This window comes from Carlito syrichta, unplaced genomic scaffold (assembly GCF_000164805.1).
Source record: "Carlito syrichta isolate Samal-C Ts95f unplaced genomic scaffold, Tarsius_syrichta-2.0.1 Scaffold306751, whole genome shotgun sequence".
Classification (NCBI taxonomy): domain Eukaryota; kingdom Metazoa; phylum Chordata; class Mammalia; order Primates; family Tarsiidae; genus Carlito; species Carlito syrichta.
The window spans coordinates 2,479-30,476 of record NW_007250847.1 but is presented as its reverse complement, the minus strand read 5'-3'; the positions used below and the strand labels follow the sequence as shown (position 1 = coordinate 30,476).

Sequence of the window (27,998 nt, the reverse complement as noted above, 5' to 3'; positions counted from 1 at the left end):
CCGCACTCCAGTCTGGGTGACAGAGTGAGACTCCAACTCAAAAAAAAAAAAAAAAAGATCCCTTCTAGTTGAGCAATTAGTAATAATAATAAAAGATCACTTTTGTGGAATATTTTCCCTGTGCCATATTTAATGACTGCTCTAGTCACTTTATCCCACTTAATACTCACAACAACCCTATGAAATAGATATCACCTCCCTCATTTTGCAGATAAGGAAACAGAGACCCAAATGGGCCAAGTAACTTTTCCAAGGTCATATGGCTAGTTAGTAGAGTCTGGATCCAAACTCCTATCTGTCTGACTCCAGAACACATATTCCCCTCTACTGTGTTTTGCTGTCAAATTACTTCTAGAAGCACTTCCTTCTTATGAGAGGGTAAAAAACCTTCATGGTACAAAACCATGAGATGCATTATCAAGAAATAGAGAATGACTAGAACAAAGATCAATGGGTAAAGTACCATGAGCCTTTGAGTTTGAGGCCCTGGTCTGCTAGGATCTCAGGATGTGATTTGGGGTAACTTGGCTGTACATAGGAGAGCGTGGGCTGGACTCTTGTTGAACTGCCTTGCGGCTCTCAGATGACTTCCATGGCTCTAGGACAGCAGGGCAGGAAATCCACCAGCACTCAGCTCAGAGAGACAAGGGGACAGCATCCACACCTCAGGCCAGCCTTCTCGGAGCTTACACACCTTTCTCTTTATTTTCTCCAGCATAGACTGTCTGTACACCAACACCACCCACCTTGAAGTGAACTTCCACGTTGATGAGGTAAAGCCAGGAAAGACACTGGAAATTCCAATCATCTTTTATCCTCGAGAAAGTATCAGCTATCGAGAACTCATCCCCTTCGAAATCAATGGGCTCTCGCAGCAAATAGTTGAAATCAAAGGGAAGGGTACTGAAATGAAGGTAAGAGACAATTTGGAAGCCCTCAAGCTTGGTACCCTCCTTCCCAGCCTCCTTTGCTCCCCTGATCCCAAACATCCTTCCTCCCCCTCTATGTCTCTGCCACCAAACTGTTCTGTGGGAGGTCAGTCAGTCCCACTGAGAGGATGTGCCTAATAATACAAAGGGGTGAATTGTCAGATCAGACTCATGGAATTATAGATCTTATTCACTACCAAACTTCACTGCATCAAAAGATTCAGGTAATCGCAGGCACTAGAGAAACAAACTTCTTGGAGAAATTTAAGACTATCCAATACAGTACTCCAAGCATATCCTTTTCTTCCTGCATTAGGACCATTTTTTTTCAGGTCTAATAGATAACATTGTTAAGCAGTGTACACACACAGGCATCTCCGTTATAGAACTTTATTTCTTAACTCTCCATTGATTAACATTCTCTAGGCAAGATTTTATTTGGTTGAGAGCATTCCTTCTACACAGAGCTCTGTCTGGTAGGAAGGGATTACTCATATCCTTCTGCTCACTTCTTTCTTCCTAGTGTCTGGTAAACATTTAAGGTGATTTTATGGTAGGAGTATTTGTATTTTAATAGAAGGGTTTGGAAGATTTAAAACTTTCCAAGACTCTCAAGAATACATGGAGTATTTCAGCAACCAAGGGAAAATGAGAGGAGTGTATTCCTGGCAGCCTTCCCATTAAGCCATGGGAGCAACAGGACATTGTCAACTGGTGTGCCAGAGACAGGGTCTCTTCTGATGTTATTGATTCATTCATTTGCTTATTCATTCTTTCATTCAGTGCCCCTTGTGTGTTGGGTACTTTGGGTAGATCCAGCAGTGACTTAAACTTGCTCTTGGGCCTCCAAGAGCTCATGGCTGGTAGGGGAGACTCTCTTGCCTTTTTAAGCAAAATGGAAACATGTGGGATAGATTTAAAGATTGTTGTGGGGAAAGGTGCTGTTTAGTGATCCAACCAGGTGAGTGCTGCTCATTGTAGGTCAGTACCGTCCTGGAATGCAAAGCTCAGCCTGGCCTTTACCTAATTCGGGCTACCATTTTGATCAGCACCTTAGCTGAGCACTTGCAAGCATATCTACTTCTCTTTTCCTCTGCTGCCACCATTCCAGTTCAGACCACCATCATTTCTCACTCCTCATGCTTTCTCTCTTGCCCTCTTCTAGTTCATTCTCCACAGAGGAGCAAGCCAGAGCACTCCCAGGAACACATTTTATCCTTCACTGACTTCCCATTTCTCCTTGAATATAGCTCAAATTGCCCCCTGTCTGTTCAACAAGACCTTGTAAGACCTGACCTCATAAGACCTGACCACCTCTCTAAACTCATCTTCTCTGGTCCTAGCTCCCAGCCACAGTCCTTGACTGGACCACTCCCTTTGACTCAGGGCTTGGCCACTGGTTGTCTTCTGCTTTTAGCATGTTCCTCCATGCCACATCTACCCTAACTAAAACTAACTGGATCATACCCTTCTTCAGCTTCATGCCATCTTCAGAAATGTCTCCTTAAGTGCCCCAGTCTAGTTTTAGCCTCCTGGAATGTGCTCTCGAGGTGACTTGATCTTTTAACCCACTCATTATGTAATTGTGCGATGAGCAGTTTAGTGGGCATTTTATGCACATAAATATTTGTAGAGTAGGTGAATGTCCATCCCATATGAAGAAGTTAGGCCACTGAAACCCTTGCCTCACCAGAGTAGATGTATCATAATGTTTACTTTTCCTGTTAACTAACGAATGCTTCCTTCTATTCCCTTTCTTGTCCCACAGATTTCAGTCCTAGATCCAGCCAATAGGATTGTGAAGTTAGGAGCCACCCTTCCAGGACAGGTTGTGAAAAAAACAGTTTCCATCATGAACAGCAGCCTCACCCAGCTCACATTTAGCCAGTCCGTTCTGTTCTCAGTTCCAGAACTCCAGGAGCCCAAGGTTGGTGACTGGGGGACTCCTAGTGGCCTCTTTGTGCTTCCTGATAATAAGGATGAAATGATGACCATGCTAGCATCACTGCAGTGCACATTTCTTATGCACCTATAACATGTCAGGCCATTCTAAGAGCTTTCTATCTACTATCTCTGGTCATTTTCCCAAAAACAGTATGGGGATAATGTTTTATCATTTTCATTTCATTTTTATCCAATGTCATTTGTTTATTTACACATCCATCATGTGAATGGGCCAGTTCTCTATTTATGTTCAATTTAGGTATTTCTAAATTTTGTGTGATAAACAACATTGTAATTTCCCTAGAGCTAAACATTTTTGTGCATCTGTGACTCTATGCTTAAGATACATTCCTAGAAGTGGGCTTGTTGGGTCAAAAGGGAAAGTATGTTTCAATGCACATGACCAGTCTCCCCCTGAAAGCGTTGTCCCACTTTACATGCCTACCAGCAATGAGAGAAAAACATGCTCATTGCTAAGTCCACTTCCTCAAGTTCCCTGGACACAGAAGCTCCCAGTCCTGGCTGCCAGCTACTCATCTTACAGACATCAGTATTTGGGTGGCCCTTGAAAATAGACCAAATGCATTTTATTCCAAGGGTAGACTGCATCCATTTCCTTCTTCATGCAGTTCATTCTTATATTTACTCAATGCAGTTCATTCTTCATGCAGTTCATTCTTATATTTACTCAATAAACATGCTAGATGCTGGAAATATAAAGGTGAATATGACATAGACCTTGATTTGGTGGCATTCACAGTCTTTGGGGATCACAGACACATAAACAATCCCAGAAAGACATAGAAACTGCAGACACAGGATGTGAGTTGACAGCAAGCTGCTCAGAGGAGGGCTTGGTGGTTAAAGAATGCCTCACAATAGAGAGGGCCCTGTGCTGAATTTCATGGGGTAAAGAGGTGTCTCTAGGCAGACAGGCATTCCCAGTGGACAAAGGTATACATGCTCAAAAAGGTTGGTGCTTTTGGAAAACTAGATGGGATTCAGTGTGAAAGGAGCACTGTGGACCATTTGGGCATCTCAGGGGACAGAAAAATTGGCTGTGAGAGGCCTACCAAGGCAAGGGACCCAATGAACATCTCATTCCAGGGCCCCATGCTGCCCAACTTTCCATCCAGACAAGGAGAGAAGACTTGTTGCTTCCCTTTCCTCACTATTCCAAATTAAAGTCCTTGGTTCCAGCGTGTCAGGAACCCTAACAGTTTGCCATACCAAATCTTACTCTAAAGAGGTAGTCAGACTAAAGCTTCCAGGAGTACCCTGTGCTGGTACCTGCACCCTAGGCTGGTTTCTGACATCATCATATTTGAAAAAATTCCAAGATTACTTCCTTATTGCAGCTCCTCAGCCCATTATCACACTCCCTTTTGCCATGGTCCACTTGTTGGTGACTGCTCAGTACACTGTACCAAGGGGAACTCAAGGATGAAAAGGGAGTTGTTTTCCTTAAAGCTGATTTGGATATGATCTTTGCCAGAACTAAAGGGAAAAAGAAAGTCATACAAATCTGTGCAGTGGTTCTCAACTTTAGAATACATGAGTCACGGCCGGGCTCAGTGGCCCAGCCTGTAATCCCAGCACTTTGGGAGGCCGAGGTGAGTGGATTGCCTAAGCCCACAGGTTCGAGACCTGCCTGGGCAACTTGACGAGACCTCATCTCTACAATAAATCAAAAATTAGCCAGGTGTGGTAGCACGCACCTGTGGTTCCAGCTACTTGGAAGGCTGAGGCAGAAGTATCGCCGGAGTCCAGCAGTTCGAGACTGTGGTGACCGGGAGCAGCCATTGCACTCCAGTCTGGGTGACAGAGTGAGACTCCAACTCAAAAAAAAAAAAAAAAAAAGAATACATGAGTCACCTAGGGAACTTTTGAAAATGCAGGTTCCAGGCCTGCAGCAGGACCCAAAAATCTGTATTTTAACGATCACACAGAGAAATTTGATGCAGGGGACACTCTTTGAGAAACAACAGAACTCTGAATATTTTCTATTCTAGGAGATTTGGTATAGCCAAATCTGTTGCTATTTCCTCTACCAAGGAGAAGGAAGAAAGAATGAAATATCCAAATGAGTTAGGAAAGGGAATTGACATTTATTGAATGTTTATTATGTGCCACACATTTTATATAGATTCTCCTCATCTTCACCACAGAGTAAGTCACAGGAAGTTTAAGTAACTTGCCAAGCTTACACAGCTACTAAGAGAGCAGAAATGAGATCTGACCCATTCCAGTCCCAGCAGCAAGACCTCAGAGAATCGAGGCTTCAGGAGCTTCCCACCCTCAGCTGCTAAGTCCAGTGTCTTTTCATACAGGTCATCACCCTGACACCCTTCCAAAACATCACACTGAAGCCCAAAGAAGTCTGTAAACTGGAAGTCATCTTTGCCCCGAAGAAACGTATCCCCCCCTTCTCTGAGGAAGTATTCATGGAATGCATGGGACTTCTGCGCCCCCTCTTCCTCCTCAGTGGCTGCTGCCAGGCCCTGGAGATCTCCCTGGATCAAGAGCATCTTACCTTTGGACCTGTGGTGTATCAGACACAAGCCATGCGTCGTATCCTCATGTTGAACACAGGCGACCTGGGTGCCAGGTAGGAGAGTGGTGCCTCCCACCTAGAGGATACAGCAGAGACCTCTGTCACTGGATTTTCTCTGGACTAGATGCCATTTTTGCAAGTGCAGCCACTTTTTGTTTCTGTCCCCTCCCTTCTCCATCCCCTTGCTTCCCTCAAGATGTGACAGCAGTGACCTCACTAGGGTGAGGGTGCCATGATTACTAAAATTAGGATGATAGAGATCATTTGCTCAGTTCCTGTTAGATGCCTTGGCATGAAAACTCTATGAGACCAGTACTACTACTGATCCATTCTTTCATAGGCCATTGAACTAAGGTACTAAGAAATCGAGTAACTTTTCCAAAATCACACATGTAGGAACAATTTACTATGTGCAGATGTGATGCTGAGCATCTTTACACGTAATATTCCATTTAATTACCCGAGGACTCTCTAAGGAAGGCATATACCATCCCCATTTTACAGATGAAGTTAAGCCCCAAAGATGTGAGGTGACTTGCCCAAGATCACACAACTAGGGAGTGGAAAATATGGGTCTGAAACCCAGATATATCTATGGCAGCTCTTTTTTCCAGGCTCTTCTCTCTTGCCACTGAGCCATGCTGACATAGTAGTACAGGCTGTACACTGCACCCCCCAAAAGGTCACCCTTCACACAGACTTCAGTTTGGGAAGGTCTCAGTCCTAGCCCAGCCACTTCTCAGCTGTGTGACCTTGGACACACATGTGTATACATGTTCATGTATGTATTTCCTGATATGTCACTCATGGATATTAAGAGGCAGCCGCTTCCCACCCATGGCTCAGCCCTGAGAGGGAGCTTACCCAGATCCATTTACCCAGGGAATGACCTTGGCCCACATTCTCTAATGCTTCTGCTGTGTCTAGCCGATCTGCCTCCTCCTCTGTCCTAGAGAATAAACAAGGAAGATGAACGTCATAGCTAAAAGACCAGACACAGTCTTTTTTTCTCAGTAGCATTGAGGGCACTCTCACAATATTAGTAAACTCCCTTTCTTGTCTTCTTTTGTCTTGGAAAGGTTTAAATGGGATGTCAAAAAAATTGAGCCTCATTTCTCCATCAATCCAGAAGAAGGATATATCACCGCAGGCATGGATGTTGCTTTTGAAGTGACCTACCGTCCCACCGAGGTGGGAAAGGAGAGTCTCTATAAAAATCTGCCCTGCTTCATCCAGGGAGGGAAGCCTCTGAGCCTGACCCTGTCTGGAGTCTGTGTGGGACCACCTGCAATAAAAGAGGTGAGTAGGCACTGCCCAGTGATGGGCCAGCGGCAGGAGTGAGTCCACGGGTGAACTCAACCAGGGCTCTTTCATATATTCAGACCTGCCCCATCTGTCCACAAGGCCTATGAATTTGCTATTCCAATTACTGGAATATTCTTTCTTCTCTATTCATTTCATTAACTCCTGCTCATCCTTTAACTCTCAATTCAAGCAGTACATTCTCTAGGAAGCCTGCGTTAACTTCCCTGGCTAGATCACATTCCAAGCTCTATAAGTAAAGAGTTAACACCTTTCCTCTTTTCTGTGGTTTTTTTTAAATGGCCTTGGGTTAACTCTCTGCTAGCCTCATTCCTGGAAACCTAATAGTGCTGTCCACTGTGTTATCTGGCAACAATGCTTATGGTGGAAATGACACTCAATCTCCCTCTCTAGAATTTTATTTTAAGAATGTTATATGAGCCGGGCTCTGTGGCTCAGCCTGTAATCCTGCACCTTTGGGAGGCTGAGGTAAGTGGATTGCCTGAGCCCGCGGGTTTGAGACCCGTTTGAGACCCGCCTGGGCAGCGAGACCTCATCTCTACAATAAATCAAAAAATCAGCCCGGCGTGGTAGCGCGTGCCTATAATTCTGGCTACTTGGAGGGCTGAGGCGGAAGGATTGCCGGAGCCCAGCAGTTCGAGGCTGTGGTGGACGGGAGCGGCCACTGCACTCCAGTCTGGGCGACAGAGTGAGACTCCAACTCAAAAAAAAAAAAACAAAAAGGAATGTTATATGAATGGAACTGTACAATATGCTCTGAACCTGTATGTATAAGTCTCAGCATGAACATATGCCTTCATTTCTCTTGTGTAATGACTAGTTGTGAAATGGTTGGGTTACATGGAAGGTGTATGTTTACTTTTAAAGAAACTGTCAAACTGTTTTCCAAAGTGAATATGTCTTTTTACATTTCCATCAGCAACGTCTGACATTTCTACTTGTCCGCATCCTTGTCAACACTTGATATGGTCAGTTTTTTAAATTTTGGCCATTCTAATATGTATGTAAAAGTATCTCGTTGAGGTCCTTAATTTGTATTTCCCTAATGAATAATGATATTGAGCATCTTTTCAGGTACTTATTTGCCAGCCATAGATCTTCTTTGTTGAGGTGTCTGTTCATATATTCTATTTTTTTTTTTTTTTTTTTTGAGTTGGAGTCTCACTCTGTCACCCAGACTGGAGGACAGTGGCACGCTTCTGGCCACCGCAGCCTTGACCTGCTGGGCACAGGCGATCCTTCCGCCTCAGCCTTCCAAGTAGCTGGAACTACAGACACACATGATATTCTATTTTTAATTAGGCTGTTTGTTCTCTTATTAAAGATTTGAGAGCTCTTTATATATTCTGAACTCAAGCTTTATGTTTAGGTCTTCAGTTTATTTAGAGTTACTTTTTTTATAGTGCAAGATATGGGCCAAAAAATGTTGTATATGAATATTCAATTGTCCCAGCACCATTTGTTGAAAAGACTATCTTTTCTCTGCTGAATTGCCTTTGCACCTTGTCAGAAATCAGTTGATCATATATGTGTGGATCTATTGCTGAACTCTATTTTCTTGTCCATTGATCTATTTGACTATATTTATGCCCATACCATACTGTCCACATTGCTGAATCCAATAGCCGGTTCTCAGCCTTCATCTTACTTGACCTGTAGAGAGCATTTTGACACTATAAACTAGGTTTTCCCCCATCAAACACCTCCTTCACTTGGCTCCAGGATACCACCCTCTCCTTGGTTTTCTCCTACCTCACTGGCTGTGCCTTTGTATTTTCTCTCCTGAGCCTTAACATTGAAGTGTGCCAATCAGGAATTAGACCCCAGATTCCTACTTTTTTCAGAATACTCTCACTTCTCGTTGGTCTCATCCAGTTTCTTGGACTTTAAAAAACATATGTATTGCTCTGGGACAAATAGGTGACAGAGAGAAAAAAGAAAGAAAGAAAAGGCCTTGCTATACTGACAACTCCCAAATCTTTATTTACAGCCTAGACTTTTTCCTTGAACTCCAGGTTTGTAAATTCTACTTTCTACTTGACTGGTAGGCAGCTCAAATTCAGCATGAACAAAAATGAGTTCCTGATCCTTCCCCCAAATCTGCTCTTCCCACAGTTCACCTTACCTCAGTAAATGGCATCTTCATCCTTCTGATTGCTCAGGCTAAAAATTTGGCTAATTTTCTTGAATCTTCTTCCACTTACAACTAAGTTTCCATACAAGAGTAAATTATATTGGCCCTTCAAGGAACAATGGGAATATACACACTTTACACCATCCCCATTGCTACCAGTGCCACCCAAGTCACTGCCCTTTCCCACCTGGTCTATTGCAAGTGCCTTCTAATTGTTCTCTCTTCCTCTGTTACCTCCAAGCATCTGGAGCAATGCTGTTGGAGTGTAGATCAGATAAGGTCACTCCTCTACTCAAAATTCTTCTAAATCCTCCTATTTCAATAAAAGGAAAAGAAAAGACTGTACCATAACTCCAAGGCCCTACATGCTGTTCACTGATACTTTATCTCCTCCTCACTCACTTCACACTTGCCACAAGGACTGCTTGCCATTTGTCAAAATCAGGAACTTGCAGTTGAAGTTTCCTCTGCTTGGAAGGCTCTTCCCTAGGTCTCTGCTGACTTCATCCTTCTCCGTCTTTTTATTTTCTTTTTGAGTTGTAGGGTACAGGTGGGGATTTACTACATAAGTAGGTTGCATGCAGGTGAAGTTTGGGCTTCTAACTGAATTTCTCTCCCCCGATAATGGACCAGGTACCCAGTGTGTTGCCACCTACCTCTCTCCCCGCTTCCTCTCTCCCTCGAGCACAAGGGTGGGATCGGCAGATACTTCTTGATCTGTAATCAAACACATATGCTCAGTGAGGCTTTTCCTGATCACCCTATTTAAAATTTCAAACCCACTCCCCAATCTGGCATCCCTTGTACCCTGACTCTGCTTTGTTTTTCTCCCTAGCACTTATTTCTATCCTACATACTCTATATTCTACCTACTGGTTTGTTTATTATCTGTCTCTCCCTACCAGAATGTAAGCTCTTTGAGAGCAGAGAATTTTGCTATCTTGTCCTTTGCTGTATCTTCACCACCAAAATACTCCCTGGCACAGAGAGGGTTCCCAATCAGTATGTGTTGAATGAAAGAAAAAGAAAATGACCCACTGAAACTCATGATGGGAAGCGCTGTTAAAGTCAGTCTTCCCTGGCAAGCATTCTGTACCTCTGATTCCTGAAGGCACTTCAGGGTGAAGTGCCATCGAAGATGAGGTGCCTGCTATCTTTCAGGTGGTGAATTTCACCTGCCAGGTGCGCTCCAAGCACACACAGACCATCCTGCTGTCGAACCGCACCAATCAGACCTGGAATCTGCACCCCATCATTGAGGGCGAGCACTGGGAGGGCCCCGAATTCATCACCCTGGAGGCCCATCAGCAAAATAAGCCCTATGAGATCACCTATAGACCCCGCACCATGAACTTGGAGAACCGCAAACACCAGGTAAGCTGAGGCCTCCCCACCAGTTTCCTGGCATAATTGAAGGAGGAGCTGTGTGAACAAGGTTGCAAGACAGTTTGTAAGCTCAGAGAATATTAGGATAAGGGTGGGGAGTACCCAGATTATATCAGAGCAAGGAAGAATCATGCAGATTATGAAGCTTTGGCTTCCTTTTTTGTCTGTATGTTTTCATGCATAGATCCCTTGAATGTGCAGTTCACTTTTTATTTTATTTTATTTTTGAAAGCAAGATTATTGAGAGGACAGAAAACCTCCCAAAGTTATTGCCCCCATAGTATACTCTTTTAGAGCCAAGCGCTCAGCTCTAAAATGGAGTACAGGTCAAGTGAGAAGCAATTAATGTTTAGCTTAATCGTATAAATTGCATCACGGTAGCTGTGATAAAATTCAAAACAAGAAAAGCAGCCATAATCTCCCACTCTACAAAAAAAAAAATGAACCTTTTTTCTACCTCCACAATCAATCCTTAGTCAGATATAGCCATAACTGTCACCATAGCATACCCAATTTGCATTCTGCTGGTTTTCCCTTTACAGTATAGCATAGTACTTCTCTATTTAACTCTACAGTCATTGTGATAACCATTTTTAATAACTAATATGTCATTGAAGTTCCATAGTTTAACATTCTTTGTTGTATCCACAAATTTTCATCAACATTATAAGTGGCTTTAATATGTATACATGTAACTTTATTTCCTTTGGAGGGATTTTCCTTCAGTAAATTCTCTCAGGTGAGACTCCTAGTTCAAATACACATGAACACTTTTTTATAACTCTTGAAACATATTGCCAAGCTGCTTTCCAAAAGTGTTATATTTATTTACAGAGCCTCTATTAATTCTATGTCTCCACCATGCTTCATAGGTACCTTATAAAGGACCCTCTCTGTCATTCTGATCACAATTCTTCTTCTCCTTAGGGCACCCTCTTCTTCCCCCTCCCAGATGGGACTGGCTGGCTGTATGCTCTACATGGGAATTCTGAGCTCCCAAAAGCTGTAGCCAATATCTACCGTGAAGTACCATGTAAGACACCTTATACTGAGCTCCTGCCAATCACCAACTGGCTGAACAAGCCCCAGAGGTGAGGGAGAAGGACAAGAGGTCTAGGTAGGGAGATGGAGGGAGGACTTTCATCATCTAGCCTGGTCCTTCCTTGGCTAAGGGTCTCTAGGGCAGCTCCCCACAACCTTCTTGGCATCAGAGACTGGTTTTGTGGAAGATAATTTTTCCACAAATGGAGAGGAAGTTGTTGGGAGGGATCATCAGGCACTAGATTCTCATAAGAAGCACACAATCTAGATTCTTTGAATGTGCAATTCACAATAGCGTTCACACTCTGATGAGAATGTATGGACTGGTTCCTAACAAGCTATGGACTGGGCCAGTACTGGTCCAGAGCCCAGGGGCTGGAGACCCCCACTCTAGAGGACATTGGAGGGCTCATGGCATCAGAGACAAAGAATGTCATGGCACTTTCTTTACTCTACGCCTCTGGAGAGATTCTTCTGTTCAGTGCTATTACTTGTAAATCTCCTAGAACAGTACCTGGCACAAAATAAGTGTTCAATAAATGTTAAATGCTGTTATTATCATAGTGATAATCATCACTGTTATTACTGAGTACTCTGTCTTATCACCTGAACCGCTGGCCAGAGAAGAAAGTCCCTTGAATCTTATACTTGCAATAAGAGCAGAGTGGGATGCAAGCACAAGAAGAGCTCAATGCCAACCAGCCCGGTCACCTTCTTTTATAGAGAAGGAACCAAAACTGGGAGACAGGTGCACTGTGCTGAAGGCCACCTGCTTAGCACAGTGGATAAAGGCCCAGACCTAAGTTTGAATTTCGTTTCTGCCAGTAACTACTCATGTTATCTGAGTATGTTATGTTCCCTCTCTTGGCCTCTATTTCCACATTTGTGAAATGAAGATGACAGTGTTATGTACCTCCTACAGATATCATAAGGATTAAATGCCTGTAAGACATTTAGGACGCTCACTCAGTACCCAGCACATAATAGGTGGTCAACCAATGGTAGTTACTGTTATTATTACTGAGAGAGTGAAGACTGGAACCTTGGCTCATGTGCTTTCCCCGAAATCGAGGGTACAGATAGCACTTTTCCTTCTTTCCTTTAGATAAATCATCTCATTTTCTCTCTCCTCTCTTCCTATTTTCCTTTGCTGCCACAGATTCCGGGTCATTGTGGAAATACTGAAACCAGAGAAGCCAGACCTAAGCGTCACCATAAAGGGCCTTGATTACATTGATGTACTGTCTGGCTCCAAGAAAGACTACAAGCTGAACTTCTTTTCCCACAAAGAGGGAATGTACATTGCAAAGGTATCTACATGTCAAAGGCACCACCTTGGAACTCTGGAAGTTTGACCCTAAGGTTGATCCTGGTATTAGGAAGTAAAGATAACTTCCCACAGTCACTGCTCTAAGACACCACAGGGTCTTTCACACTTGAGCTCTTTCCGTAATTCATTCATTGGCTCAACAAGTACTGTATTTACTGAGCGTCAATGCCATGTAAAATATTGTGTTGGTAACACAACAATGACCAAAAATAGGCATAGTTTCTGTTTTCATGGAACACACAGTCTGGTGGAAAGTCATTGCACTGTGCATGCACGAGGGGACCCCTTTCTGTTTTCATGGAGCACACAGTCTGGTGGAAAATCATTGTACTGTGCATGCACAAGGGGACCCCAAAAAAACAGAATTTTTTTTTTGGTAGGCAGGTCCCTTGTAGTACAGTATTTTCCTAATAGGTAAATATTCTAGGAACCCATCAGCATCAGTGTACTAGCTAGTATTTTGAGATACTGTGTTTGTTTTCAGTTAATTTTTTTTTTTAGATTATTTCAGTGTGTTTGCCTATTTCATGATGGGTGATTTGCAAGTACATCTGCCCACACGATGCTGAGTGTTCAGCAGTATTTTACCAAAAGTGGCATGACCCCATGCTCTACCCTCCCAGTTCACGTGGTCTAACCCCAGGCAACTTTGGTTTTGTTTTGTTTTCCCGGATGAAAAAAGTCCTCAGGCCGGGCTCGGTGGCTCAGCCTGTAATCCCGCGCCTTGGGAGGCTGAGGTGAGTGGATTGCCTGAGCCTGAGCGTTCGTGACCCGCCTGGGCAACTGGTGGGACCGCATATCTACAATAAATCAAAAATTAGCTGGGCGTGGTAGCGCACGCCTGTAATTCCAGCTACTTGGAAGGCTGAGGCGGAAGGATCGCCAGAGCCCAAGGTCGAGGCTGTGGTGGCCGGGAGCAGCCACTGCACTCCAGTCTGGGCAACAGAGTGAGACTCCAACTCACAGAAATAAATAAATAAATAAAAGGATAAAAAAAGAAAGAAAGAAAGAAAAATGTCCTCAAAGGGAAACATTTTGCCAATGTGGAAGAAGTGAAACAAAAAAGGCAGAAGAACTAAGGGGCATCAAAGTTGGCGAGTTCAAAAACTGTCTTGAGCAGTGGAAATAGCATCTCAATAGGTGTATTGCATCAAATGGAGAGTACTTTGAAGGTGACTGAAGCTTAAACATGTAAGAATAAATACACAATTGTTTATAAATAAATTCTGTTTTGGGGGGTCCCCTTCATATAATTTCAAAATGAGATAAGTGCTTTGAAGATAAGGAGCATGTATGCATCTTAGCTCACAGGAGAGGTCAGGGTTGAAGATAATATTTGGAAATGATTCATTTATAGATAGTATTTGAAGCTATAAAGGGGATGAAATCACAAAGGGAAATATTTTAAAGTGAAAAAAAAGTATCTAAGAACACACACACACAGAAGAGATACTGGCAAGACACCCTACAGCGTGTGATCTCCTCCCCTATAATAACTGAGGTAGGCTGCTCTAATCACATCTAATCAGATCAGCATTCACAGACAGATAAGACAACGAAGCTTGCCACATTGACAATTCTTCCTTTTAAGAAAGATTTCTCTGTAGCATGTGATGCTATCTGATAGCATTTTACCCATAGTAGAACTTCTTCCAAAATTGGAGTCAGTCTTCTCAAACCCTGCCAGTGCTTTATCAACTAAGTTTATGCAATATTCTAAATCTTTTGTTGTCATTTCAGCAATGTTCATCGCCTCTTCACCATGAGTAGATTCCATCTGAAGAAACCACTTTCTTTATTCATCCATAAGAAATGACTCCTCATTTGTTTGTTTGATTATGAAATTGCAGCAATTCAGTCACATCCTCAAGCCCCACTTCTAATTCTAGTTATCTTACTATTTCTACCACATTTAGTTACTGCCTCTACTTAAGTCTTGAACCCCTCAAAGTTCTCTATGAGGATTGAAATCAACTTCTTCCAAACTTCTACTAATGTTGATATTTTGACCCCCTCCCATGGAACACAAATGTTCTTAATAGCATCTAGAATGGTGACTCCTTTCCATAAGGTCTTCAATTTGCTTGGCCCAGATTCAACAGAGGAATCACTATCTATGGCAGCTATAGCATTATGAAATGTATTTCTTAAATACTAAGACTTGAAAGTTGAAGTGACTCCTTGATCCATGGGTTGCAGAATGGATGCTGTGTTAGCAGGCATGAAAACAACATTCATCTCCTGTACATTTCCATCAGAGCTCTTGGACGATCAGGTACATTGTCAATGAGAAGTAATATTTCAAAAGGAATCTTTTTTTCTGAGTAGTAGGTCTAAACACTGGGCTTAAAACATTCAGTAAAACCATGCTGTAAGCAGATGTGCTGCCATCTAGGCTTTGTTGTTCCAATTATAAAGTACAGGCAGACTAGATTTAACATAATTCTTGAAGGTCCTAGGATTTTTGAAATGGTCAATGAGCATTGGCTTCATCTGAAAGTCACTGGTTGCATTAGCCCTTAATAGAAGAGTAAGCCTGTCCTTTGAAGCTTTGAAGCCAAGCATTGAGGTCTCCTCTCTAGCTGTGAAAGTCCTAGATGGCCTCTCCTTCCGATAGAAGGTTTTATCTACATTGAGCTAAACATCTGTTTTTTTGTGTATCCACTTTTATTAATTATCATATCTGCATAACTTGCTACCACTTTCACATAGAACTTGCTACTTTACTTTTATGTTAAAGAGACAGCTTCTTTCATTTCACTTCATGAACCAGCCTTTGCTAGCTTCATACTTCTACAGCTTCCTCTTTTCTTCAGCCTTCATAGAATTGAAGAGACTTAGGTCCTTGTTCAGGATTAGGCTTTGGCTTAGGGAATGTTGTGGCTGCTTTGATCTTCTATCCAGATCACTAAAACTTTCTTCACATCAGCACTTTTAATTTCCTTCAGGAACTTTTCTTTTGCATTCACAACTTGATTAACTGTTTGATGCAAGAGAACTAGCTTTCTGCCTATCTCATTTTTTTGATGTGCCTTTCTCAATAAGCTTAATCATTTCTGGTTTTTTTATTGAAAGTGAGAGGTGTATGATTTTTTTCTTTTACTTGATCACTTAGAGATTACCAATTGTCCTGATTTCAATATTGCTGTATCTCGGGGAATAGGGAGGGCCTAGAAGAGGAAGAGAGATCAGGGAATGGCCAGTTGGTGGAGCAATAAGAACACATACAACATTTACTGAAGTTCGCCATCTTATTTGGGAATGGTGCATGGTACCCCAAAACAACTGCAATAGTAACATTCAAGATCAGTGACCACAGATCACCATAACAGATGTAAAAATAATTAAACATTTTGAAATATCACAAGAATTACTAAAATGTGACACAGAGACACAGAACACATGCTGTTGGAAAGAGATGTTAATAGACTTGCATTTGTTCAGGATTGCCACAAGCCTTCAATTTGTAAAAAACACTATACCACCGGGCTCGGTGGCTCAGCCTGTAATCCCACGCCTTTGGGAGGGTGAGGTGAGTGGATTGCCTGAGCCCGCGGGTTCGAGACCCGCCTGGGCAGCGAGACCTCATCTCTACAATAAATCAAAAAATCAGCCGGGCATGGTAGCACATGCCTGTAATTCCGGCTACTTGGAAGGCTGAGGCGGAAGGATCGCCGGAGCCCAGCAGGTGAGGCTGCGGTGGCCGGGAGCAGCCACTGCACTCCAGTCTGGGCGAGAGAGTGAGACTCCAACTCAAAAAACAAAAAAACACAATAACTGTAACACACAATAAAGTGAAGCACAATAAATTGAGGTATACCTGTATTTGAAAAAATAATTATTGAAATTTTCCTGATTTGATTTTTTAAAAAACTACTTACTGATCCAAGAAACTAGGATAAATACAAAGAATGTCCATGCACCTCATGGTATCATTTTCAAGCTGTTGAAAAACAAAGATAAAGAAAAAACTTAAAGCAGTCAGAGGAAAAAAGCCACATTATATACAGAGGGACAACAGTAAGAATGACCACTAGCTTCTCTTTGGACATAATGGAAGCTATCTGTAAAGTAGTAAAAGAAAACCATCAACCCTGATCCCGCGGGTTCGAGACCCACCTGGGCAACTTGGTGAGACCTCATCTCTACTAAAAATCAAAAATTAGCCAGGCGTGGTAGCGCGCACCTGTAGTTCTAGCTACTCAGAAGGCTGAGGCGGAAGGATCGCCGGAGCCCAGCAGGTCGAGGCTGCAGTGGCCGGGAGCAGCCACTGCACTCCAGTCTGGGTGACAGAGTGCGACTCCAACTCAAATTAAAAAAAAAAAAAGAAAGCTATCAACCTACAAAGGGGTAATCCCCCCAAAATGAAATTTATTTGTTAAAAATTGTGTATTTACACTTACATGTTGTAAGCTTCATTACTTCAAAGTACTCTCCATTTCATGCAATACACCTATCAAGATGCTTTCTCTACTGCTCAGTTTTTGAATGCCTTTTTATTACTTCTGTCGCTTTTTTGTTTCATGTCTTCCGCAATGGCAAAATGTTTCCCTCTGAGGACTTTTTTCATCCAGGGAAACAAACAAAAAAGTCACCTGGGATGAGATCAGGTGAATAGGGAAGGTGGGGCATGGGAGTCGTGCCGGTTTTGGTCAAAAACTGCTCTACACTCAGCACGGTGTGAGCAGATGTGTTGTTATAACTGAAGAAAGTCACCTGTTTGCCACAACTTGGGGTGTTTCTTTTGCAAATCATGATGCAACCTTCTCAAAACTTCCAGATAAAGACTTTGGTTGACCGTTTGATACAAAGGAACAAATCCTGAGTGTGTTGCAAGGGTTCTGCCCTCCAAAAGATAATTCCAATTTTTGGGGGGGGTCACCCCTTGTAGAATTCCTTATCCATTGAAAATATCCTTTAAAATTGAGAGTGAAATAGACATTTTCAGATAAACAAGCATGGGAGAATTCATTGTCAGCAGATTTCCATTACCACACAACATGCTAATAGATATTCTTCAGTCTGAGGGGAATGACACCAGATGGAAAATTGGGCCTGCAAGAAGGAAAAAAGGGCACTAGAAATGATAAATAAGTAGGTAAATATGTATATTTTGATTTGTTCTTGGAATTCTTAAAAGACAACTGACAGTTTATAACAAATATAATAACATTCGAACATGGATGTTCTTATGTATTTAGAAGTAAAAGATATAGCCGGGCTCGGTGGCTCAGCCTGTAATCCTGCACCTTTGGGAGGCTGAGGTGAGTGGATTGCCTGAGTCTGCGGGTTCGAGACCCGCCTGGGCAACTTGGCGAGACCTCATCTCTACAATAAATCAAAAAATTAGCTGGATGTGGTAGCGCGCGCCTGCAGTTCCAGCTACTCGGAAGGATGAGGCAGAAGGATTATCGGAGCCCAGCAGGTCGAGGCTGCGGTGCCGGGAGCGTGCCACTGCCCTCCAGCCTGGGCGACGGAGTGAGACTCCAACTCAAAAAAAAAAAAAAAGATATAACAATAGGTTTGGTGTGGTGACTCATACCTGTAATTCTAGCACTTTGGGAACCCAAGATGAGGAATTGCTTGAGCCTAGAAGTTCAAGACTAGCTTGGGCAAATAGTGAGACCTCATCTCTACAAAAAAAAAAAAAAAAAAGAGAGAGAGAGCCAGGCACAATTGCACGCATCTGTAGTCCTAGCTACTTGGGAAACTGAGGCAGATGTGCCTTCCTCAATAAGCTTAATCACTTATGGCTTTTTATTGAAAGTGAGAGGTGTATGATTTTTTTCCTTTTACTTGAACACTTAGAGATTATCAATTGACCTGATTTCAATATTGTTGTATCTCAGGGAATAGGGAGGCCCTAGAAGAGGAAGAGGTCGAGGCTGCAGTAAGCTAGGATCATGCCATGCACTTCAGCCCAGGCAACAAAGTGAGACCCTATCTCAAAAAAAAACAATAGTGTGTGTGTGTGTGTGTGTGTGTGTGTGTGTGTGTGTGTGTGTGTGTGTGTAAAACAACAAAAGATGGAATGGAGAGGCAAATGAAATCATAATTAAGATTATTCTTATATTTGTGAGGTGGGAAGTATGAGACAGGAAGCATGAAGCCTCCACTGTAAAGTGGGAAGTGATAAAATAGTGACATTTAAAAATCGTTGAGCCGGGCTCGGTGGCTCAGCCTGTAATCCCGCGCCTTTGGGAGGCTGAGGTGAGTGAATTGCCTGAGCCCACAGGTTCGAGACCCGCCTGGGCAGCGAGACCTCATCTCTACAATAAATCAAAAAATCGGCCGGGCGTGGTAGTGCGCGCCTGTAAATCCAGTTACTCGGAAGGCTGAGGCAGAAGGATCGCCATAGCCCAGCAGGCGAGGCTGCGGTGGCCGGGAGCGGCCACTGCACTCCAGTCTGGGCGACTGAGTGAGACTCCAACTCAAAAAAAAAAAAATCGTTGATAAGCTAAGGATTCATTGTTAGCACTAGAGCAACCACTAAAAATTATTTTAAAATGTAGCTAAGAAACTATGAGAGGACATAAGCTATATTCCAAAAGATTACATATTAATCTAAAAGAAGGTAGGAAAGTAGACACAGAAAAATGAAAGCTAAAAAGGACAAATGGAAAATAACTAGCAAGAAAGCAGACTTCAACCTAAACCTAAGTATAAATAATTACTATAAATGTAAAAGACTAAACACTCCAATTAAAAGACAGGGAGTGTCAGAAGCACTTTAAAGACACAAAGAGGTTGAAAGAAAAAAACCAGACTATATAAAGAACTATCACCACCTAATAATAAGATAAACAGCCTAGTGTATTAAAAAGGGCAAAAGAATTAATAGATTCTGTGTCACAAGAATAGCTATGTGAATGACCAATAAGCACATGAGAAAGCGTACCACGTTGTCAGTAACCAGGGAAAGAACTTTAAAAAGTGACCAGCATATCAACGAGTCAGTTGCAGGGTTGAGGAGACAGTATAGCGTGTGGTTACAAGCGTGTGAGTTCTGGAGTTAGTCCAGCCTGGGCTCAAATCCTGGTTCTGACATTTCTTTGCATGAGACCTTGGGAAAGATACTTGCCATTGCTAAGCCTTATTCCCTCATCTTTTTTTTTTTTTTTTAAGAAAAGGTGAAGCAGCATAATAAAGTTGCCTACAAATTTTATGAATTTCTAGTGCCTGACATACAGTAATCAGTTATTAAGTGTTAGACACTATCATTGTTCCTTTTGTTATTACACTATTCCAGTAGCAACAGGAATAGGAGGAAAGCCCACTCCAACTTGAACCTCTAGAGAGAGGTCTCAGTCGTCTCCAGGGCTGGCCAGCAATCCCCACTGGCATTGAACAGTCCTTCTATAGCCTTCCAAAGCAAGCCCAGGCTATTTAATAATCTCTCACCCGGTAGGAGCCAAACCATAATACTTAAGGAGAAAGGTGGACTAGTGGGGATCCAGATAGGCTGGGAGGGCCGTGTTGACCTGGTAACCCTGCTTCATGTATGGAGGCAATGCTCACAAAGAAACGGAGGCTCTGAAAATGTACAGAGGACCTTAGGCTGACCCCTACTCTGCCCTTCTACCTCCCTCTCTTCCTGTAAATGCAGGTGATCTTCCGAAATGAGGTGACCAATGAGTTCTTATACTACACGGTGAGTTTCAGGGTCATCCCTTCTGGCATCATCAAGACCATCGAGATGGTGAGCCCAGTCCGGCAGAGTGCGTCAGCCTCCATCAAGGTGGAGAACCCCTTGCCATACCCAGTGACCTTCTCCACGGAATGCAGGTTACCTGACATCACCTTGCCCTCCCAGTTTGTGGTGCCCGCCAACTCCGAGGTATGGCCCTGGCTACTGGGGGCTCCCTGAGAGCTGTGAAAGAGACTTCTGCCCATAAGGCCATGGGTCCACCTTCTCTGTTCTCTGAGGGTGGGCCAGCCCTGGTGGTGGTCTGGAAGGCAGGGGATGATCACCTTCACATTCCTTTCTTTGTTGCTGAAGTCTTCACAGCAACTAGGGGTACATAGCTTTGGTTTAAACCGGTTAAATGGACTTCCTCTATTATTTGTTTGCCTCATTCAAGCTAACAGTATTTTTCTTGTTTATTGCTCATTTTAAAAACAGCACAGAATATGTATAGTGAAAAGGAAAGCAAGGTACATAATAGCGTATCAATTTGCCACACACGCATACACACTTATATGTATGCTCGTTTATGCATAGACTACTTCAGGAAGGTTGCAGAAGAAACCTTGACAGCAGTTGTGGGGGGAAATGACCTGGAATTATGAACTGGTAGGAAAATGAACTTTCCTTTGATTCTTTTCTCAGTTTAGCACTCTAGTCTCTCAATGTCCAGATTCCATCAAAATCCCATCTGTTTCTCCAACTCCAGCCCCCCTCGCTTGCTTCCCTTACTCCAGCCCTAGTAGACTTCCTTCACCTTCAGAATCTAGAATCCATGTTGTTCTTCAGAAAGGGTCTCCTTGCCCTTTATTTTATTTTTATATTAATAATTTTCATATGAACTATGAAATCTATACAGAAGATATTTAAAACACATATACATACATATATATACACCTATAATGTATTAAAACATGTATGTTTTAAACAAATAATTATGAAATAAATATCTGTGTACCCAATGCCCAGGCCAAGGATTATAAAATTGCCACCACTCCTAGGAGACTCCTTCAGCCATGTGCCCCTCCCCATCACAACACGCTCCCTCTCTCCCTCCCAAAAATTACCACTGTCCTTATTCTGTGATAATCATTATTTTACTTTTGAGCAATATAGTTTAGATTTGCCTGTTTTTTAGCTTACGTAAAAGGAATCACACTACATATATTCTTTAATGTCTTCTTTCATTGGCTCAATATTGTGATTGTGACTGCCATCCATGTTGTTGTGTGCAACTGAGGTTCGTTCACCTTTGCTGCTGTAGAATATCTCATTGTGCGACTGTACCATAATTTAGATACCCATTCTACTGTGGTCAGACATTTGTGTTGGTTTCAATGTCTGGCTGTCCTGAAAAATGCTGCCATGGATGTTATCATATGTGTTTCCTCCTAATGTACAGGAGTATATATTTTCTACACCATAAGCCTATATGTAGAACCACTGGTCATACACAGAATGTGCATACCTTTAACTTTAGTAGATAATTGCCCATCAGTGATGAGAGTTCCTGACGTTACATGTCTTCACCAATCCTTGATATTGTCAGATTTTTTAAGGTTTATTAATCTGATAAACTGGAAAAATTGATAACTCCTTGTGGTCTTAACTTCCCTTATTACAAACAGATTGATTTCAGTTGGGTAATATTTTGTGTAGGAGATTTGTGTCCATGAGTGAAATTGGGCCACAATGTGATTTTCTTGTGCTTAGTCCAGCTTGAATATCAACGTTTGGTAAGCCATAGAAAAGGAGTTAGACATTTTCTCACTTTCTGGATTCTCTGAATGAGTTTAAAGGCCAGATGTGGTGGCTCACACCTGTAATCTGAGTGTTTTGGGAGGCCAAAGTGGGAGGATCACTTGAGGCCAGAACTTGGAAATGAACCTAGGTAACATAGCAAGACCCTCTCTCTACAAAAATTAAAAATTTAAAAAATAAGCTGGGTGTCACGGAGCATGCCTCTAGCCCCAGCTACTTGGGAGACAGGGGTGGGAGGATCACTTGAGCCTAGGAGTTCAAGGCTGCAGTGAACTATGATTGTGCCACTGCACTCCAGCCTGGATGACAGAGTAAGACCCTGTCTCTACAAAAAAGTGGGAATTATAGAAGATTGAAATTACTGCCACACCTATAATCTCAGCACTTTGGGAGGCTGAGGCAAGAGGATTGCCTGAGCCAAGGGTTCAAGACCAGCCTGGACAACTTGGCAAAATCTCATTTCTACAATACAATATATCAAAAAAAATTAGCTGGGCATGGTGGTCTGTGCCTGTAGTTCCACCTACTTGGAAAGCTGAGGCAGAAGGGTGGTCTAAGCCCAGCAGGTCAAAGCTGTGGTAGCCAGAAACGTGCCATTGCACTCCAGCCTGGGTGACAGTGAGACTCCAACTCAAAAAAGAAAGAAAAAGAGAAAGATAGTATGTCTTTCTTGAACTCACAGATGAAGCCACCATAGGCTTAGTGGGTTTGTGTGGCCAAGGAGTGCAAGGGGAAAGGGGGAGACTGCTTACTACTTTTGTCTACTACTATTTAATTCCTTTTATAGATTATTAAATTACTTAGATTTTATGTTTCTTCTTGAGTCTATAATAAGAGCATGTTCATTTCATTCTTTGATTTGATTTTTTTCATGTAAGTAGAGAGTTTATTTGGGCCAAATTTAAGGACTGCAATATTCTAAGTATTAGTGTTGATCAGGCATGGTGCTCATGCCTGTAATCCCAGCACTTTGAGAGGCTGAGCCTGGAAGATTGAGCCCAAGAGTTCAAGACCAGCCTGGGCAAAATAGTGAGACCTCTTCTCTACAACAAATCAAAAACTTAGCTTGGCATGGTAGCACATGCCTGTAGTCCCAGCTACTTGGGAGGCAGAGGTAGGAGGATCACTTGAGGCCAGGAGTTCAAGTCTATGTGAGCTGTGATTATGGGCAACAGAGCAAAACTAGCTAGCTAGCTAGATAGATGGATAGATAGATAGATAGATAAAATTTGTATAAGGTTAATATATTATTACCTTTTGTGATGTCCCTTTTTCATTTCTTTTTTATTTGTAATAATTTTTATTATTATTGTGATTTTTAATTTAATTTTTTATTTTAAAGATGTGGGATACAATTCAGAGTTAGGTATATGAATGTTTATTATGCAGATACCCTTGTTGATGAAGTGAGCCCCACCCCCACCCCTGGCAGATTCCTACTACTGCCAATCCCAACCCCCAACCCCCGGCAGTTTCCTACTACTGTCAATCCTTTTCTTACATTATGATAACTGTTCAAGGTCCTCTTAAGAGTGAGAATGTGATACTCAGTTCTTTGTTCTGTGATACATCATTCAGTATTATAGATTCTAAGTCCATCCAGGTTGCGATGAAATTCATGATTTTGTCCTTCTTTATGGCTGTGTAATATTTCATTGTGTATATGTACCACATTTTTTTATCCAGTCCTCTTTTGATGGGCAGCACAATTGGTTCCATGTTCTTGCTATTATGAACAATGCTGTGATAAACATAGGTGTGCAGATATCTTTTTCATAGAGTGATTTGAGTTCTTCCGGGTATATTCCCAATAGAGGGATTGTGGAGTTGTATGGAAGGTCAATTTTTTTATCTTGTTTTCTTTTTTGTTTTTTTGGTTGTTTTTTTTTTTTTTTGAGTTGGAGTCTCACTCTGTCGCCCAGACTGAAGTGCAGTGGCCGCTCCCGGCCACCACAGCCTCGACCTGCTGGGCTCCGGCGATCCTTCCACCTCAGCCTTCCAAGTAGCCGGAATTACAGGCTACCACACTCGGCTGATTTTTTGATTTATTGTAGAGATGAGGTCTCGCTGCCCAGGCGGGTCTCGAACCCATGGGCTCAGGCAATCCACTCACCTCAGCCTCCCAAAGGCGCGGGATTACAGGCTGATCCACCGAGCCCGGCTCAGCCTGATACTTTTAAGATTTGTATTCTTATCCATACTTTCATCTAAGCTTTATCTTTCCTTTACCCTTAGGGTCTGTTAGGATTAAATAGATTCTACTTTCACAGATTTCTCTAGGGTCAGAGCTTTGTCTCAGAGAGAAGTTTCTGTCACTTGGCTTTAAATATTCAAATGACCTACACTGTCCCACCTCATCCAATCTTATGGCAACCGTTTGCAATTAACAATAAATGGAGCCTGAAATCACCCTTCCAGCTTAGGCTACTATTGTCAAATTGTCCTGTCAGGTTTTCCAGGTTGAGTGGGATCCCTCAATTCAGAAGTGATTTCTGGGTTCTCTGGCTCTCAGGGCTGACGCTCCTTTGCCTTCCTTCTACTTTTTTCCATACAGTGGCTGAAACCACACCTATCTCATAGCTGTTAATAGTTTGACCTTGCCCACTCATATTTTGGGATTTTAGGAGTTACTTTTTACTTATTGGCTATTCTTGGCCCTTTGCATTTTCATATAAATTTTGAAATCAGCTTGTCAAGTTCTTAAAGAAAGAAAGAGAGGGAGGGAGAGAGGGAGGGAGGAAGGAAGGAAGAAAATATGTTGGGATTTTGACTGGGATGACATTGAATCTATAGTTTATTTTAAGACTATACAGTGCTGGGCATGCTGGCTCACACCTGTAATCCCAGAACTTTGGGAGGTGAGAGGATTGCCTGAGTCCAGGGGTTTGAGACCAGACTGGGCAACTTGGTGAGACCTTGTCTCTACAATAAAATAAAATAAAAATTTTTTTTAAATTAGCTGGGCATGGTGGTGCGCATCTGTGGTTCCAGCTACTCAGAAGGTTGAGGCGGAAGGATCACCTGAACCCAGCAGGTCGAGGCTGTGGTGGCCGTGAGCATGCCACTACATTCCTGCCTGAGCAACAGAGTAAGACTCCGACTCAAAAAATAAAGAAAGAAAATGAAAAATATGTATTAAAAAAGAAGAATATATAGTAGCCTGTTGATCCAGGCTACTATATATTCTAAGTATTACTCAAAACTTAGCAACTCAAAACAACAAACATTTACTATCTGCTTCTGAAGATCAGGATCCAAGAGCAGCACCTCGGTTGTATGGTTTTGTCTCAGAGTTGCCCATGATGTTGGGGGCAGGCTGTTAGCCAGGACTCTCATCTTGAGGCATGACTGGAACTAGATAATCTGCTTCCAAATTCACTCATGCAGTCTCTGGGAGGACCTTAGCTCTGTCCTGACTGTTGACTGGAAGCTTTCATTCTTTACTATGTAGGCTTCTCTCTAGAGTTGCTTTCAACATGGCAGCTCACTTTCCCTGGAGTGAGAGATCTAAGAGAAAGAATGCACAAGGTAGAAGTCACAATATCTTGCCACTTAATCTCTGAAGTTTCATGCCATCTCTTCTCCCATAGACTAGTGCTCACACAAATCAACCCTGGTACAGTGTGAGAAAGGACTTCATGAGTGCATGAATGCCCAGAAGTGAGCATTGTTGGAGTCATCTTGAGCCTATCTATCATAGGGAGAACTCAGATCTTTTTTTAAAATATATACTTTATTTTAAAGATGTGGGGTACAGTTCAGCATTAAGCATACAAGTACAGGCAAAGATTGGCACCCCCTTTGGTCCCCAGTTTGCCTGGCTTGAGATGGGTACTCTTATTGATGTTATGTGCCCCCATCCCCCACCCCGGGCAATATCCTACGACTGCCAATCCCTTTCTTTTTTTTAAGCAGGATTTATTAGGAGGACAGAAAAGCTCCAATGGGAGGGGACTCAAGGGGGTTGCCCGCCAACTCCTCTCTTATAGTATTATGGTAAATGTTCAGGGTCCACTTATGAGTGCAAACATGTGGTACTCAGTTCTTTGTTTCTATGATAGATCACTGAGTATTATAGACTCTAAATCCATCCAAGTTGCTGCGAAGTCCATATGTTTGTCCTTTATGACTGCGTAATATTCCTTTGTGTATATATACCAATTTTTTTTTTATCCAGTCCAGTTTCCATGGACAGTATGGTTGGAGAACTCAGATCTTTACAATACTGAGATTTCTTTTTGTTTTGTTGTTGTTGTTGTTGTATTGAGTTCGAGTCTCACTCTGTCATCCAGGCTGGAATGCAGTGGCACACTCACGGCCACCCCAGCATTCACCTGCTGGGCTCCAGCAATCCTTCCGCCTCAGCCTTCCAAGTAGCCAGAACTACAGGCTAATTTTTTTTATTTATTGTAGAGACGAGGTCTTGCCAAGTTGCCCAGGCTGGCCTCAAACCCACGAGCTCAGGCAATCCACTTGCCTCAGCCTCCCAAAGTGCTGGGACTACAGGCTGAGCCACTAAGCCTGGCCCAATACTGAGATTTCTAATCCATGAGCAAATCCACTTAATTTCTTCTTTAATTTCTCTCAATAATTTCTTTTGGTTTTCTATGTAGAAACTTTATCCATCTCTTGTTGGACTTCTAGGATTTCTATATTTTGATGCTATATTTTGATGCTATGTCTTTTGAAAATTTCATTTTCTTTTTGTTGCAAGTATATAGAAATGTAATTGACTTTTGTATATTGATTTTATACCCAATCATCTTCTAAAATTCACTTATTAATAATAATAATTTTACTATAGATTCTTGAGTTCTCTATATGTACAATCACATCACTGGTATATAATTATTTTATTTCTTCCTTTCTAAACCTCTTTCTTTAATTTCTTTTTCATGCTGTGTAATGCTGTACAGCATATCCAGAACAATGCCAAATAGACTAATAATAAAGAGTATCTTTCTCTTATTCCTGATCTTGAAAGGAAAGCATTCAGAGTTTCACCATTTGCTATATTATTTGTTTTAGATTTCTTATAGATACACTTTATCAGATTAAGGATGTCCCCTTCTATTCCTAATTTGCTGAAAGCTTTTTGATAAATACCATGAATGGGTGTGAGTTTTATCAAATGCTTTTTCCAGATCTATTGAGATGTTCATATGATTGTTCTCCTTTTAATCTGTCAATGTACCAATTGGTTGATTTTTCTAATATTAAACCAACTTTGCATTCATGGAATAAACCCAACTTAGTCATGTAGTATTCTCTTTTTTATATATTGCTGTGTTCCAGTAAACAATTTTATATTAGGCATTTTATATCTGTGTTCAAGAGGAAGATTGGCATCCAATTTTTCTTTCTCCTATTACTCTTGTTGGATTTTGATATCAAGTTTATGCTGGTTAAAGTAGGTTCCCTTCATTTGTTTTTTCTGGAAGAATTTGTGAAATGTTAGAATTCTTTCATCTTTGATTGTCTGGTATCACCTATAAGTGAAGTTTATGATCCTATAATTTCTTTAAGGGAAATTTTTTGACTATTGATTAATTTTATAATGGTTATAGGGCTATGCAGGTTTTCTATATCTTCTTGAGTCTGTTTTTGTATGTTATATTTGTTTATACATTTGTCTATTTTATCTAATTTTTTAATTGTGGTAAAGTCATTTAAATTTTTATACTATGTTCTTTTCTGTTAAACATCTATAACTTCAGTGATATCCTCTTTTATTTCTGATATTTTTCAATAAGAAGAGCTAGTTATTTTTTAAATACTCATTACTAGTAAAACAAAATTTTAACTATACAAAAGTATATGAAATAGAAAATAAGCTGGGTTCAGTGGCTCAGCTGTAATCCTGCGCCTTTGGGAGGCTGAGGTGAGTGGATTGTCTGAGCCCGCGGGTTTGA

The 27,998-nt window shown here is 41.9% G+C and overlaps 1 protein-coding gene across 1 annotated transcript in view; it reads left to right on the top strand.

Annotated features, from left to right (window-relative positions):
* Positions 1-27,998, top strand: part of LOC103265684 (hydrocephalus-inducing protein homolog) — a gene marked incomplete at its 3' end in the record, with an annotated part of 243,165 nt that overhangs the window by 213,550 nt on the left and 1,617 nt on the right. The window contains exons 60-67 of the mRNA XM_021715156.1: positions 716-914; positions 2,698-2,856; positions 5,204-5,481; positions 6,507-6,726; positions 10,046-10,258; positions 11,198-11,361; positions 12,471-12,621; positions 20,248-20,478. Of these exons, the coding sequence (XP_021570831.1) occupies positions 716-914; positions 2,698-2,856; positions 5,204-5,481; positions 6,507-6,726; positions 10,046-10,258; positions 11,198-11,361; positions 12,471-12,621; positions 20,248-20,478 (1,615 nt within the window). The remainder of the gene's footprint in view (positions 1-715; positions 915-2,697; positions 2,857-5,203; positions 5,482-6,506; positions 6,727-10,045; positions 10,259-11,197; positions 11,362-12,470; positions 12,622-20,247; positions 20,479-27,998) is intronic.